General features: G+C 36.6%; 1 protein-coding gene across 1 annotated transcript in view; it reads right to left on the bottom strand.

Moving 5' to 3' along the window:
- The window catches only part of LOC149463736 (cadherin-6-like), a 483,303-nt gene that overhangs the window by 65,097 nt on the left and 401,079 nt on the right, over window positions 1-17,127 (bottom strand). The window contains exon 7 of the mRNA XM_089674844.1: window positions 438-691. Within this exon, the coding sequence (XP_089530970.1) occupies window positions 438-691 (254 nt within the window). The remainder of the gene's footprint in view (window positions 1-437; window positions 692-17,127) is intronic.

Below are 17,127 nucleotides of genomic sequence, written 5' to 3'. Positions count from 1 at the left end.
ATTTCTGATTAAAAAAAAGTGCTACGTAAATTGATGGCGCTATATAAGTACCTGTAATAAATAATAATAAATAAATAGCTTTATCACAAAACTAACTTAAGACACTCTGTACTAGGTACTGACAAAAAAAAAAGATATGGCTTTTAGTCAATTCATCTTGTATTATTCATCTTTCTATCTCCTGTTCAGAACGAGCTATGTTAAAACGATTAACACTATCATACATTTGCTGCTCACATGGGTATGAACTGATGAAACAATGTAAAAATACAAAACGCCATAAAATCCATTTGCATGAATGACACGTCAAGCTAAAAAGTTAAACTAAAACATCCTTTGATAATTCTAGACCCATCATCTACAAGGCTTTTAACAGTATAACATTTTGCAGCTTTGATCATTACAAGGAAATAGATGTGCATTTTTTTAATGCTTACTTCACAGGGCTTCTGGCAGCATCTGGATCTTGGGCTGTGACTGTTCCTACAAGAGTGTTAATTTTGGCGTCTTCCATGACTTCAAGTACATATCCTGATTTGGTGAACACTGGCGGTTCATCCACATCCTCCACCAATATTCGGACAGTAGCCATATCCTTGAAAGGTCCCATGTAGTGAAACCTAGAGTCTTCATATGTATTGATAGCTTCTACTTTCAATGTATAAGTCCTTGTTTTCTCAAAGTCCAATGCCTGCAAATAAAAATATAATATAACCTCAGGAAACTAACAGAATTCAGGTATCATGCATCAAATGTCAAGAAACAAATCTACACTACACAGTCACAGGCTTAATCATTTTATTACAGTACAAGAAGCAATAATATGCAACTTTACCTTTTTTCCTTAATTTAGTTTTGGGACATTGCATTAAAATGTCCATGAGGTGGCCTGATTTTCTCAATATTTGAAAATAGCAGCATCAGCAGATCTCATTTATTGGATCTGCCTCAGTACTTTGCAGAAGTACATATAATACAATCTGAGAAAAGTAGTTACTGACACATATAACTGGGCTTATGTAAATAAACAGGGCAAAGAAAATATCTATATGTGCAGTGCAGGAAACTATAGTAACCAACCAAATTACGTATTCTTGATTCAGCTCAGGGAAAGGAGTACATCTAATTAGTTGACACGGGTTATTTTGCATCACCTTATTAAATAAGCAGAGCAATTTTAGGAGAACATACCTTTACAGAAAATGCAACTACAATGTTCAAATATTGAGCTTATTTTCTGCAAGTGTAGTAGGCACCTTTCACACAGAGCGCAGTCCATTCTGATCAGCAGGGAATCCATTACCAGATCCTCTGCTGAATCAGAGCTAACGGGTTGGATGTCAGTGTTCTGACATCCTTGCCCATTCAGTCTATGCTCAGTGGACACAGGCAGACCCGTGACAGCTCTATAGGCAGCCAAATCTAAATGGACTCTGCTGTTCGTTTTCATCAGGCCACCTCCAAACCATCACGTTTAGGTCCAGAAAAATGGAAAACGACACAGTTCTAAATGAACCAGGAGGAAGATGGGAGTAAACTAACACAAGTCCATTTATATCTACCTGCTCATAGGATTGAAGGGAGGTTCCTAACAGGTCTGTGTAAAAGATGATTTAGTAGCAGAAATTGTTTTGTATATGTAAATGGTTGATATCAGTCATTGTCTTTTGCTCAGAAATATTTTGCTTGCATTGCCTTTCTGAATAAACAATTTCTAAAGACTGAAAGTTTACCTAGATCTTAAAGGATAACTCCACTAGATCTTGTAGCTTTGGGAATAATTATTTTGTAACATAATCTCTAAAATCGTAAATACTAGACTCTAGTTATAGAGGAGGAGAATATTTATGTAATTTATAAGCACACAGATGTTTGTTTGTCTAATAAGAAGATGATCCAGATTTTACAGCATGCAAACATGTTATCAATTTAATTTTCTTTATTTTACTGACCTAAAAAACCTACCATCTGACCAAGCCACTTAAAGTTTTCTCATTATAGTCTCACAAATGCTTTCTGATGAGTTTTATATTTTGACATTTTCTGCTGTTTACTGATGCTTAGAATTGTTAGGTAGATTTTAGAGAGGGGGACATAACAGAAGAAAAAACAGCATGCGGTACCCACTAATATTTTATGGTCATGTAAATTTATTATGTATAATATAGTATCGCTTCCTCTCCTTTGTATTGTAAATTCACTGTCTATCACGTCACCCAGCAATGTACTGTAGATCCACATCAATCAAGATGAATGATAATCCCAGTGATCCAACAAAATAGGAGACAAATAATCCAGGCTCCCGGCAGATTTCTGAAATGAATTACACCTCTGGACCCTGTAGTTGGATGTAGCAAGAGGGTAAGGTATCTGAGGTGTCATGATCACATTTAGTCAATGACATCGTCCAGTATACCCCAGTCCTTTATTTACATTTACCTGTCAGCTTGGGAAATGGCATTCTCTGCAAGGAGCCATCTGGGAGCAGACATGTTGGTGGTCAGTGTGTGTTTTTTTGGTAGGTTGGCTGGCATTGTTAATTGTGATTGACATTGATCTACATTTCCAGACACATGATTAATGGATGGATTTACATTTTAGGTCTTTGTTTTTCAATAAAGGCCTTTTTCAAACATGTGGTGTGTTTATTAACATTGTAAACGTTTTTGAGTGAATTAGTACCCATGTGTATTATGTACCCCTTAGCCACACCATTTTTTACTTTTTTATCTTTTTGCATAGGGCTCCCTTTAAAATCCATACCAGACTCGCTCCAAGGATAAGGTCTGGTATGTATTTTTAAAAGGAGTCTCATGTGTTTTATTTTGTTTTGTTTGTTTTTGTTTTCTTTTTTCATGGGATCTCTTTTATAATTCATAGCAGTTTTTCACCTAGGATAAGAGTCTAACATGAATGTGGAGGGTAACACTGGCCACTTTGTTTACAAACAGAGCAAAGTGGCTAGGAAATGTCATTTAGCATCCTGAAATCTGGTATTTTTTCTTTGTAAATGTCTCTTTCGTTGTGCTATGGTGTCCGTTTATGGAGCAGCGGTAATTCACCATTGAGAAGATCACCGGCATTCTCGGAGTGAGGTTTTCTGCTCTGAGTGCTGGTTTATTAAGCTGTGAAGATTGGTTCTCTTCATGAGAAGAGAAATGATCTTCATATGCTCAGAACTCTTAGGAGCGGTTAAAGGAAGGCTGTAATCTCTTGAGAAATCCTGAGATTACAGTGTTTTTAAAGTGAAAGTGAAAAGAAAACACCAATCACGAACTAATACACTTCTCAAAATAATCAACTTCTCAAAAATCCCAACTATGGTGCTTCCTGCATGGAGTTTGCATGTTCTCCCTGTGTTCGTGTGGGTTTCCTCCGGGTACTCCGGTTTCCTCCCACACTCCAAAGACATGCTGGTAGGTTAATTGGCTCCTGTCTAAATTGTCCTAGTTTCATCCCTGGCCCCGTGGGATTTCCTGCATTATAGGGGTTTGGGAAAGACCTGGCAACCTACCCTGTAAAATAATTGCTAAGAGAATTTATGGGAAAAGTCGCTTACAAGTGACGGTCCATGCAATCGCCAAAGGTCAGATATATATATATATTGTGTTTCTGATCTGATCGACTGCTTGTTTAGGGGCTTGTGAAATGCAGGGAACATGTACTTGCTCACTGTCTTGGTGCCAAGGAGAAAGAAGGAATTCAATATACTTCCTCCATCCTCCTGATTTCTCTGACAGATTCTCTCCTCTTTTTCTGATTCTTCACCTCTGGGCTGGAGAGTCTGGGAGAGAGAATTCTTACACAGATAGCCAGTGAAGTGCTGTCATCGTGTCCTCATAAACTGGCAGTTTCTGTGCACCTCAGAATAGTGAGATGATCAACATAGAACATTTCTCTGCTGATTATCTCTGTGTCACAAACTGCTAATAAATTGAGATCAGCAGAGATCCTCAGGACAGGTTTCAAGGCACCCCCAAACATGTTGTTTAACCACTTGCTAACCGCACTATAGACGAACAACGGCTACAGCGCGGATGTCCAGTTCTGGGAGGGTGTCATATGAAGTCCTCCCAGAACACGCCTCCAGCTGAGCAGATGACCAATCACAGTGGCCTTTTACCACGTGATCAGCTGTGTCCAGTGACACAGCAGGGCACGGAGTAATACCGTTTCCGGTTATCTGCAGCACTTTCCTCATGCTGTCACATACTGTCGATAACCAGCAGCTGTCACAGAGCAGATTGATGATCAGTGCCCTGATGATCAGTGCTCTGCAGTACCGCCCAGAAATGCCACCCAGCAGTGCCATTTATCAGTGCCCCCCATCTGTGCTGCCCAGCAGAGCCTCCCAGCAGTGCCACCCATCAATGTCCATTATTGCTGTCCATCAGTGCACAGCAGTGCCACCAGTCAGTGCCCTCAGTCAGTGCTGCCAGTTAGTGCTGTCAGTCAGTGCCGTCAGTCAGCGCCACCCATCAGTGTTGCCCATCAGTGCCCATCAGTGCTGCATATCAGTGCAGCATCATCAGTGCCGGCTCATCAATGCACACCAGTGCTGCCTATCAGTGCAGCCTCATCAATGCACATCAGTGAAGGAGAAAAATTACCTGTTTGCAAAATGTTATAATAGAAAGAAAGAAAAATTTTTTTTTTCAAATTTTTTGCTTTTTTTTTTTTATAGTGCAAAAAATAAAACACCCATTGGCAATTAAATACTACCATAAGAAAAAGTTATACAAATTTCATGTGAGTACAGTGTTGCATGACTGTGAAATTGTCATTCAAAGTGCAACAGCGCTGAAAGCTGAGAATTGGCCTGGACACGAAAAGGGTAAAAGTGCCCGGTAGGCAAGTGGTTAAAGGAATTGTACATGTTTAATGTTTCACTTTTTCTATTATTAAAAGAGCTACTCCCCTCCAAATGGAATATTTCATTTTTTTGCACTGGTACAAGTCCTGTTCTCTTTTATGCCATTTGTTTGACAATCTCTTGCTTCTTAGCTTTAAAAATGGAGAGATCTGATTTTCGAAATTGGGGTTGGTTTCAGTAAAACTTTGTAATTTGTGGATTTTTGGTCGAGTTAAACCAAATCTGCCTGCAGATAGAACCCAAACAGATTCACCCATCACTAGTAGTGAGTCAGTCTATGCAATCCCTATACTGGGATGTGCCTGAGTGACCATATCAGTCTATGTCTGTATAAAAGAAAAGTGACAGTTTTGTTTTTATCATGAAAGGGAACAGGCAGCCAATTTGTGGAACTGTTTTTTGTATTCAACTAGCGGTTGAATTGACCCAATTTACAGATTCAAAGTGATTTGAGGGAATCCTCCCTGCTAAGCTATTGTATTCTGACAGTGGAGAGACTTCCCCAGACCAGGGGCGGACTGACCATTTGGAAACTCAGGCACTGCCCGAGGGCCCGGGGTCAGTAGGGGGCCCCAAGAGATGCACCTGGTACCCTTTTCATAGGCTTTTTTGAGTTTGGGCAAGGACACAGGGGCCCCATGATCCCCTATTGCCCGGGGGCCCCATGAGTTGTCAGTCCGCCCCTGCCCCAGACTACACTGATCAGCTATAGCCTGCAGTGTTGATCAAGTGGGAGAAATGCAACAGGACCCTTGTATAGAAGTTGATCAGTAGATCGATTTCTGTACAATGTCCCAGCCCATAAAGGGATCAAAATTTGGCTTCTCAAGCTGAATTTAAATTCATGTATGGCTGACTTTACTCTGTTTATGTAATTTGCATACAGTTTGCACTGTAGCAACAGATAACAAAGTGTCTAATTCACATACTTCTTTAATTCAATGTCTTCATTGCTGGATCCATAAATGATATACTCTGTATAAGAATGAACTCATGCAATCACTGGAGGTCGCAAACTGCTAGAAGCAAGCAGTCCCAGCATCCATTTTACTAAACGTTGCTGATTTCTCCTTTACATGTTATTCCAGCAGTCAAGTGTTGTAATCAGAGTACACATCTACAGAGCTCCCAGATGCTTTCTTTTTTCTTAGTCTTGGTTTGGAGTTTTGTGCTTTCTACAGGTTAGCAAAATAAATGCAGGAGTGCCTGCTTTTAACATTTTGTGATACTGATCCACTTGATTGCATGATCGTGTTGAACTAAATGTGTTTAATTTTTTTTAGACTACAGTTATCTGTTAAGGTGGTTATGCGTATATATGATATATATATTTCTCAAAGCTGGAACTCCAGTAGGCAAGAGCAGGACCAAACGTGAGAGACATCTTAGCATGTAATGTGAATTTATATAAATTTATTAATATACATAACTGAAATCGCTGTTGCTATTATTTGGTATATTTATAATATTGATGGTCTTAACCAATTCAGCTCCCGCACCTATATACCAGTTATGAATCAGAGCAAATTTTATATATTCACTATGGGCTTGTTTACTCAGGTATAATTTTGTCATTACTTAAGATAACTAAGTATTATACTGTATACTTTTTTGGGTGAAAAATGTGGGTGTCTACCAGCAAAAATGATTTATTATGGAATGTGCCCTGTTTAAAATGACACTAAATTAAGTCTCTGGTACCAAGCATGACAAATTTATTTGCAAATGAAAAGAGGCATTTTTATGTGACACTGGGGAAAAAAATAATAACAACAAATATGCAAATATTATTAGTAAAAAGACAGATATAAAAATAAAAATCAGCAGAAAAATAATAGCTAAGGGAAGAAGGGGAGGGTGATATTAATTAGGGCTGATTCAGGTTAAATAAGGGTTTTTAGGAGGTTAAATAGGAATGCATTAACTTAATTTTCTTTTTACTTGTAAGGTTTAATTAACTAATGTAAATGTATGTGTAATAAATTAAATAGTAAATATATTGTTACATTATACTGTATTACTCAATTATATATGTCATTTTACAAAGGAACAATTGCATTTTGACAGCTACTCTTGCTATGTAATACATAGAAATTCCAGTCCGTCACTTTAATAGCTGGTAATTGCTGGTAATAGTGGTGGGGGAGGGATACAAGGGGAAGAGTTGCTGGACATTAGAGATATGTCTTAGACACCTGTTTGAAGTAGTTTAGGATGTATTTCCTACATTTAATATCCTCAAGTGATTAAAGTAGATGTAAACCATACCTTGATGACATTTAGCTTGTTTGTCTACACAATTGTTAACTTGTTTTCATATAATACTTGTTTTCATCTCTTCCCCTCCCATTCTTATTTACTACTCTTTGCAAGCACTTTTTATCTAAATTCGTGCACTCCATTGATGGCTGCGTGGCATTTCTTAGGGTAGTGGGCTATGCCTTCATAATATGTGTTGGAATGGCTACTTATAGTCTGTCTCCACCAGGGACAGATATAGTATGGTGGCAATGCAGAATCACAGTTGAAAGACCCCTGTCACCTTATGACAAGAAGAGCTTGAACAAGTACTTTCATGCCAAGGTCGTTGGGTATTATTGTGTTAATGAAAGCTGCAAAAAAAAAACAAAACATTATTTTTAAAATGGCATTACTATGCTAAGGCATTTACGATATTTTAATGATTGGGTTTAGATAAGGCTTCCCAACTCCATTGAATGTCCTTTTCAGTTGAGCACCTTTTGTAGGGTTATGTATGATTCAAGTCCAAAGTGATATAATCTAATAGAAATGCATTATAGTAATAAAGTTCAGGATTTACGAAGAATACCATGATTCAATTCCTACACTCTGACTGATAACTTAATTCATAGGAAATTCTGCATCAAAGCCTATATATTTAAAAGTGTCTTTCAGGAAGGCACAGATGGAAATGGCTCACACAATGTTTTGTGTGACGCGCCAAGGTTAGCCCTGCTTATGTAAACATAAAGTGGGAAGATGTTAAGGAAGAAGCTCTTGAAGACATGGACAATGGTGATTCGCCACTTGAGAGGACAACTCAACTTTCTTTTGATATCTCTCAGCCAACACATACTGAAACAAAACTGCTGCTGTGCATGGCAAGTTTGCTAGGTAGCCTGATCCTTAAGGAAATCGTCTTGATGATAATAAGAATTAGATTAATTGTTTAATTAAGTGTTAGTTATATCTCGAACACCTGCTTAATTGGTTGCTCTGGAGGACTTAAATTTAAAGGGTAGTGGATTCTCATGTAATCAAGGTAATCAAAACCAGAATGTGGTTACAGTGTATTTTAATTTAATATGGCTTTGCTCGAAAAATTACCTGTGATAAAATATCTTATAAGCTGCCACAGTACTAAATTTTTGGAGTTATATTCTGAAGGCAAAGGCAGCAGATTTTAATACTGTCAAAAAATCGTTACTGAAGATGATGTGATTAAAAGCATAATACATATATCTGCTCCCTTTGCTTTAAAGCACTGCACCCACACTGCAATATAAAAAAAAAGCTAGCCGAGCTTAAGCCATTAATTCCTAATGTATACCATGCAATATACTTAACGTGATTTAAACATGTTCCCAAACTGCCAGTTTTCTGCTTTCCTCTGTGGGTTTCTCATCAGCTTTAGTGGTCCCACAGAGGATTACGATGATCATATTCTGAAAACAGTTATACATAATTAAATGTATTGTGTTTTTTTTACACTAGACTGCCTGTAGTTTTGTATTTGGTTAATGCAAATGAGCTTACACTGATGGTATTAGTTTAAAATACTTGCTCTCTGTTTACATATATCATCATGGCTGAAACTCCTTGTTTTTGGATACTACATTACTTTGTGTGACACTATAAGGTGAGTCTGTGTAATTCTCTCATAATATAGTGCATATTTTATATGTATAAGTCATAAAATAACTCATAAACTAAAAAAATAAAATATTACTGGTGCATTGCAAAGGAAATCAGCATAGATTATTTGTTTCATTTGGAAACACTCCACATTTAGAGGACAATTATCCATTACACTGACTTTTGCTAATGAAATGGTTTGGTTTATTACGCACTTTTTTGTTCTGTCCATTTTTCTTCATTTGTGTAGCTTTTTTTTTAATCTCAGATCCTTTATGGATCAAGCTGACCAGAATCCTTAATATGGTGCCAGTAAATTTCTAAGGGGATGCACAAATAAGGGAACATTGATTTCAGGGCCTCTAATGACAAGAGCCTTACAGTATAAGCAATCTGTTTCCTGTAGCACATTCTCAGCCCCTATTACTCTTGTAATACTCAGAATAGAAACCAGTGCAGCGCTAAAACATTACATAGTGTAAACTGAAGAAATATTGAATAATAAATAAATAATATTGATGATATTAATAAAGCAATAAATCAATATTAAATAATAGTGTTAACAAATATAAGTGGATGAAGCGCTATGATGGGCGCAATAAAGTAAGTGCAACTGTGAAAGTCTTATAACAAAAAGTCTTCATAAAGTAGTGAAGGCTTGACACAATCAGGTCAGCATACAGTGCTTCAAACAGGTCCTAATGCACAAGTGGTATCCAATAATTCCTTGTGGCTTTATCCGTGCGGAAGATTGAAAAAAATGCGCACTCACCAGAGGCGCATCATTAAAGCGCAATATGTTGAACAAGAATCTGCAGGACGCCTCCTTTAACTGCATCTGACAGACAGCATGAAACCAGGATCCCTCCTCTGGATACAAGCCTCCTCTGCAGCCAGGCTTCCACTGGGGTCCTCCTTGCTGCAGTGCTGTTTCTGATCCCTTTCACATGTGTATTTGTCTGTGCTCACCTATCTGCTTCCTGCAGATTCTTGTTCAACATATTGCGCTTTAATTATGCACATCTGGTGAGTGCGCATTTTTTTCAATCTTCCATATGGATAAAGCCACACGAATTTATTGGATACCACTTGTGCATTAGGTCCCGTTTGAAGCACTGTATGCTGACCTGATTGTGTCAAGCCTTCACTACTTTATGAACACTTTTTGTTATAAGACTTTCATAGTTACACTGGCTTTATTGCGACCATCATAGCGCTTCATCCACTTATATTTGTTATCACTATTATTTAATATTAATTTATTGGTTTATTAATATAATCAATAATAATTATTTATTTATTCAATATTTCTTCAGTTTACACTATGTAATGTTTTAGCGCTGCACTGGTTTCTTTTCTGATTATCTGTAAGGTTTTAGGGCTCCTTCTTCATTGCAAATGTGGCAGACTCAATTGGATCCCTGAGCACTTGCTGATTCTTTGTCTGGTTTTACTTCTGTAATACTGTATGTCTGCCGTTTCTGACCACCTCCTGTAGTAGGTTTGCAGCCTATGATAATTTATCTTAGTATGGTCACGCTCTCTCTCTCTTTTATTTTTACTAAAAAATGGGGGTGGGTTGCTGTTGAGTTGTTAGGGGGCTTGGCCCAAAATGTGCCATCAAATTAGCTTTAATGTATAATACTTTATTACTTATGGAAACCTATGTTCATAATATTTTTGCTGGGGCCTTGCATCAAAAACAACCAATTCCATACTCCTACCACTGAGGACAGATGTCTCATGGGTGGAATGAATCAAGATTCTCTGCTGGGTCTTAACAGATCTCCATGAGTCAAATGTAAAAACAACCTACAATTTGATCACTGTCTCTGACCAGTTCCGCAGTACTACATAGACTGAATAGTATGAGAGGCCCACTGCCGATATAAGGATGGTGCACTTTGGGTCCCCTATAGTAGGAAAGTTAATAAACACTGCTATACAACCTGCAACTTCCATACATCAGAAGCTGATAGCAGTTATAAATATTCTATATATATATTTATACATACAGTATATGTACTGTACATATACTACATATATAGTACATAGATTACTACAGTTTGGCCAACAACATTGCTCTTTACTTTCAATCCAGCATGCCTAGAAACAGTCAAGGAGTAGGTTAAACGTATCAAACATATGGGTTCAATCAACTGTTGGAACCACTAACAGTAAATACGATGCATTGTGGGCAAGGCAGTTTTACCCATGCAGTCTTCATACATTGCATTTGCTTCGAATTTTACTTTGGTGTTTTTAGAAGCTTCCGCTGAATTTTTGCCTTAGAATACGGTTCATCATAAGTCTCCCTATGTACAGAAATGTGAGTTCCCCAAACACAGAAATCATAATATTACAAGAACATGCTATTACAATTGTGTCCCTCACATTTACCTTGCAGAGCGAATTCCACTGGTTATTATAATTAATTAAAGCAGGCATTTTAATAGTTGCTATGGTTAAAATCTGTATTAATTCTGTCCTAAATTGTGCCTCAAAATATATTGAATTGGAATGGAATTGTTTCATCGGACATGGTAGTCATTCAAACTCTTAATATACAAATCTGCATTATTCTTTGCATGCTTTAAAGTAATAATGCATGGAATATAGTAAATACCTCAGTTACAGTTCCCTATTAACATGCAACAATCACACTATCAAAAAAATTCCTTCCATAATGACTAGAAAAAATGAAACAGATCAAGATAAAATGTCCTCATTCGCCCTGGATTTGGTCACTTGTAACAAAAATATAAAAACTGAACCAGACAACTAAATTACACTGAAATATGTGAAGACTGTCAGAAATAGAACTTTTCAAAGACATAACAACCAAAGCAGCACATCGCCTCAAATGGTTTCTAGCATTGCAATTTGGGCCATTTCCCAGAATATATATTGTGAGCATCACTTAAAAACACTAAAGTGTTTACAATCATCCAACGTTTGGCATCTGTAGAATGGCTCTCACGTGTTTTTGGATCCATGCGCCACCATATAATTCAAAACCTATGAATTGCTAATTATATGAACTCTAGGGATGTTTCATTTAAATACAACTGTATCATTCCGAAACCTGCACTATAAACTGAACCCTGCTTACACCTAATTCAAAATGGAAAAGAAAAACTAGAGCAAGCTGATTAATGTTACTGTTTCATTGAATATACCTTTACTAAGAAATCATTTAAGAAGAGAGAATGATAAAAAGCAACAAGAACAATCTAGCTTTCGGGGGAACACTCAAATACAGAGTCAGAAAAAGAACCTTTATTGTTTAAAAACGTATGCCACAGTGAGCACACTTGTTGCACTTGACATAATCATAAGGTTCGGTTTTCATGCCTACAGTGCTGAAGAGCAATGTGTGATGTGCAGTAGCCCCTGGTAGTCAGTAACCATATGGTATGATTCTGACTTCTGTAAAAAATAAAGGAAACATGAAATTGCTCTGACTGTATTAAATAGTAGGTTACCTCCAATGTATAACTGCAAAGCCCACCATGAACAGTTTGATACAATCTGGCCTGCTTAGCCAAAACAACTCTAAAAATGTTATACAGTTTCACCACTTCATAAAATACAATGGGGATGACTTAATAAATGCATATATGTTGTTCACTTTGAGAGGGATGTTGCACTTGCAAGGAAATTTTCCCCAGTAAATATAGTAAAATTTCACTTTGCAAGGAATACCAATCACAAGCAAAGAAAAGTAAAAAAAATAAATAAAAAAGATTTGCTTGCACATAATTGGATGATGTTTAGTCAGCAGAGCTGCACTTCACTCAATAAAATTTGGAAAAAATTCCCTTGCAAAGAACAACTTGCTTGCAAAGTGAACAGTCTATTTGCCTTATGCAGCCTGCTCTGTCAACATTTAGCACATAAGTGGTATTTTACAGATATTACTGCTTTTAAATGAAAAAATATCTTCAATGGTAACCTAGTGAGAATAACAAAGGGAACTCAAGTTGGCCTGTTGGCTTTGACTTCAATAATGCCAGTACTTATTGACTTTGGCTTCATACCAAGCAAGGTGATTAAGTTTCACCTATAGCAGTGGTTCTCAATCCTGTGGGTCGCGACCCCTTTGGGGGTCGAACGACCCTTTCACAGGGGTCGCCTAAGACCATCAGAAAACACATATTTCTGATGTGTAAAGAGCTGTGTTGAAAGCAGCTACTCTGTTAAAAGCAGCTACTGTGTTGAAAGCAGCTACTGTGCTGAAAGCAGCAGTATTGGAGGTAAAACAACACTTCATGAATTATAATTACTGGGTAAATAATGTTATGGTTGGGGGTCACCACAACATGAGGAACTGTATTAAAGGGTCACGGCATTAGGAAGCTTGAGAACCACTGACCTATAGAATGCAAAAAATCAGAGGGCTTGAGTTCCATCTTCACATACACAACATGTACTGTATACAGTACTTTAGATGTAGAGGATAAAGTCAGAAGTCTCTAGCTATGGCTGGCCATACACTATACAATGTTCTTACAGTTTTCTGTCCATTTTCTGCCCAATTTCTTTTAGATTTACCTTTAACTATGCAATAGAGGGGTCCTGCCTAATTGGATACAATTGAAAGTGTTGATTAGATTTGATCCCATATTATATGGCTTTTGGTAAATCTAAAGAAAAATTCTTAAGAAAATTGTATAATGTATGGCCAGCCTAAGTTTAATTGAATGTAGAAACCTAGTGATAAATAAAGTATGCCTAATGTCTAAGGTTTTTTTAATTTTATAGTAAGGAAAACCTAAAATCCTTGAAGATTTCTACATTATTCTTATTGCTGTGACAGCCAGATATGTTGTATTTCCTGTTGTTTCCTGCCAACTGACATTGGTCACCAGGACAAATAAGAGATGGTAATTCTCCCTAGCAGGGAAACAGATTAAAACCATGACTGGGGTTTTCACATTTCTTTTCTCTATCCAAAATTTAAAACAAAATGCCTTTAGAAATACAGCGGTATGTCGAGAGTCCTGGTATTCCCTTATAGAGCTATTCCTAATCTTTACTAAGCTAAATAATATAGTCAAATATATGCAATGCAGTGTATATCAAAATCACATTTATATGGCAAGTATTACACTTTTCATCAGTTATTAAAAAATACACATCAGAAACATCTTTTTTAAAACAAAAGCACTTTTTTGACTTAAGTAACTAAATAACAGAGTATTCACTAGAATACCAAGGATCAAGGCAAAGAAAGAGTCTAATGGCAATACTGAATATTGTTTGGAAAATAACACCAGTTGAAAACACTAAATATAGTCAAAGCTTTTAAAGCACAACTTCAGACAAATCCTTTTTTATGTTCACTTTGGGTTCTGTTATTTGGTCAGTTTTGTTGCAAATTGTGCTTAGTATAGTTCACCCAGCTTGTGTAACTTGGAATACTGACCAGTTATAGTTGAAAATAAAAGTTCCTGTTTAATGTATAATGCAGCAGGGGATCACAGGTCTTAAAAATAAACTGGAGGTTTATTTTTGCTTATTTTGTTACCAAATCTATTTTAAGGGAAATTAGCACAATTATGTCTGTTCTACTAATTTTTCTTTTTTTTTTTCCTGTGGCGTTATTCAAAATATATTTTACTTCTAGATTTAGACATCCATTTCAAAGATGGCAATCAGATTTCTTTGTATTGAAAAACCTCTGACAGCTAATAACATGTTCAGCAACCCCAAACTAATTTTATAAAAAAAATGTATATCCATAAATTCAACTGTATGCATTAAAAAGAGCCAGAAAATTGTAATAACAGATAAACGCTGGACCAGCTTTGTTATTTTTATATCACACAGATTGCATATGCTGTCGTTGTTTCATTATATTCTGGGACACTGCTGCTCTGCTATGCCAGATAATCCAATAAATAAAAAGACACCTATTTAAATTCAATCAAGAATATTAGAAAGATTTTATATTACAATTGTAGATCCAGTTGCTTTTCATTTTACTGCTAAAAACTGTTTTCGGTTTTAAATTGACAACAAGTAGACCTTTACAAATGTCCAGTTTGGGTGAAATATAATAGTGCATGCTTCACAGTTATGCTTTACCACCCACACTGTCAAGGCCAGAGTTCTATATATGTGCTCAGGGACAGCAGCGATGCCCAGACCTTGGTGAATAACTGCTTTGCTTGGATCCAACCTTTAAAATATAGGTACTATAAGTAATTCCTTCTACGTGGTCAAGAAGCTACACCAAGTTTTCCTTGCATGTGATGAATAAGTCTCAGACATTCCACAGTGATATCCCTGTGATACCAGGTATCAGGAAGGTTTGTTAAATGACTATTTACTAGTAACTAATTTAATTTTTACTGGTAACTAATTTAATTTTTACTAGTAACTAATTTCTTGATTTTAAAGCATCGGACCATCCAAAACTAATATTTTTTAGATACTAGAGGGTTTAAAGAGACTGTCACCTTGCCAATGCAAAGTTTGAAAACATGGCAGGAAGAAAAGGCTGTCCATGAGGCTCAACCTAAAATATAGCATTACAGTATATTAATGCCATTAGTAACTTTACAGATATTTTAGTGATGATGATTATACTGTACAGCATGACTGCCTAGAGATGCCAAGAGCAATAATAACCACACATATACAGTATATTTACTGCATAGTAGCTACCTGCAGTTTACCTTCCCATTATCCTGTTCTAAAAAATGTTTTAAAAATGCTTGCTGCACTGAGGCATAAGAGGCTATTTTGTACAGAGGCAATCTTGCCTTAACCGTGAGTAATCTCACCCTTCAGATATATATATATATATATATATATATATATATATATATATATATATATATATATATAATGCTTTGCAGGATGATCAGTTTGCACAGTGAAAAACCTCTGTTAATCATATTCACATTTGTTTGCCTGGTGCAAATAAGCTTTAAAGTGATTGTAAATGCTCATTTTTTTTAAAATTAAAATAACAAACATGTTATACTTACCTGCTGTATAAGTAAAACTCCCCCTTGCTAAGGGGGAACTCATGCCTGCCTGCTCACTCCTGAATCCTGCTCTGTGTGTCCATTGACACACAGAGCACAACTCGGCCCTGCCCCTCACTCCCTCCTCCCTGGTTCTGATTAACAGCAGCAGAATGCAATGGCTCCCACTGCTGTCTCTGAGCCAATGAGACGGGAGAGAGTTGCTGCTACCATGCACATTGCTGGATTGAGATCATGCTCAGGTAAATACAAGTGTGGGGGGGGGGGGGGAGCTGCGGAGGGAACTGCATGCAGGTTGTATTTTACCTTAATGCACAGAATGCATTAGCTAAAAAAACGTTTGCCCTTAGAACCACTTTAAGCCCCATTCCCAGCAGCATGCTTCAGGTGCAAAGTATTGTGTGCACTTTGCTTGTTTTTAGGGTGTTTTATATGTGTTACCATTGAGTTCTGTAATATAATTAATTTATTTATATAATAGTGTTTTTGTATGGCAAACAACATCAAAACAGATCTTTGTCCAGTGCACCACAGCCACAATCACCTAAAACATCGAGATGTAAATGAATATGTCTATGCAGAAATATGGATATAAAAAAATAATATGTTCCACTTATACACTGTATAGTTGACACATGCCTTGCAATATTATTGAGGACCTGTTCAACTGTGATATACAAAAAAAGTTAGAAAAATCTTTTAGAAACTCAAAAATTTAGTTTAACATCCATTTTGCTGTGTTAGCACAGGCAGCTTTTTTCACTATTTAAAATGTATTTGTGTGGTAAGTAGACAGCAGCTTGACAGCTCATCAAACCTCCATGTGGAGGCTTTTTACAACTTCAGTGCTATGACAATAACTTTTCTTAATCTATTCACTGTTTATTGCGTATTACTAATTACAGTAAGATTCATGTCACAAAGAAAGAAAAGTCAAGTTACCTAGAGATAATGTCTATTCATCAACACATGTTATAGTAATACTCAAAGAAGAAAATTCAAATGGAACAAGCAAAAACTCAAGTATGGACTAAGACAAGATGGGCATAAAAGGAAAGAGCTTAAAGGGGAAGTCCTTACCCAAGCGCGATTGCAAATAAACAAGAATATATCCTTTAGTAAATCAGGCCGATTTGTTACGTATGTGATATATCATATCTTTTACCATTCTATTTACCAACAGTTCTTCAAGAGTCTGTTAAATTGTATAAGTTTTGTTGCAAATCTGGTTTGTTAGCTGTTTAGAACTGAACTTCTCTTAGTAGGGAGGTTTATTTCTAAATTTGCATGATGTCTTGTTAGTTAACTGCACTAAACAAAATTTAATTACTAATATTTTTTCTAATCTGTGTTCTCTTCCATCAAAACAGGAAACATTTT

The sequence above is a fragment of the Staurois parvus genome, unplaced genomic scaffold, assembly GCF_062004578.1.
Source record: "Staurois parvus isolate SC_StPar_1 unplaced genomic scaffold, SC_StPar_1.0 ptg000153l, whole genome shotgun sequence".
Lineage (NCBI taxonomy): Eukaryota > Metazoa > Chordata > Amphibia > Anura > Ranidae > Staurois > Staurois parvus.
Note: the sequence above shows the minus strand (reverse complement) of the source record. Positions and strands in the feature narration are given on the sequence as shown.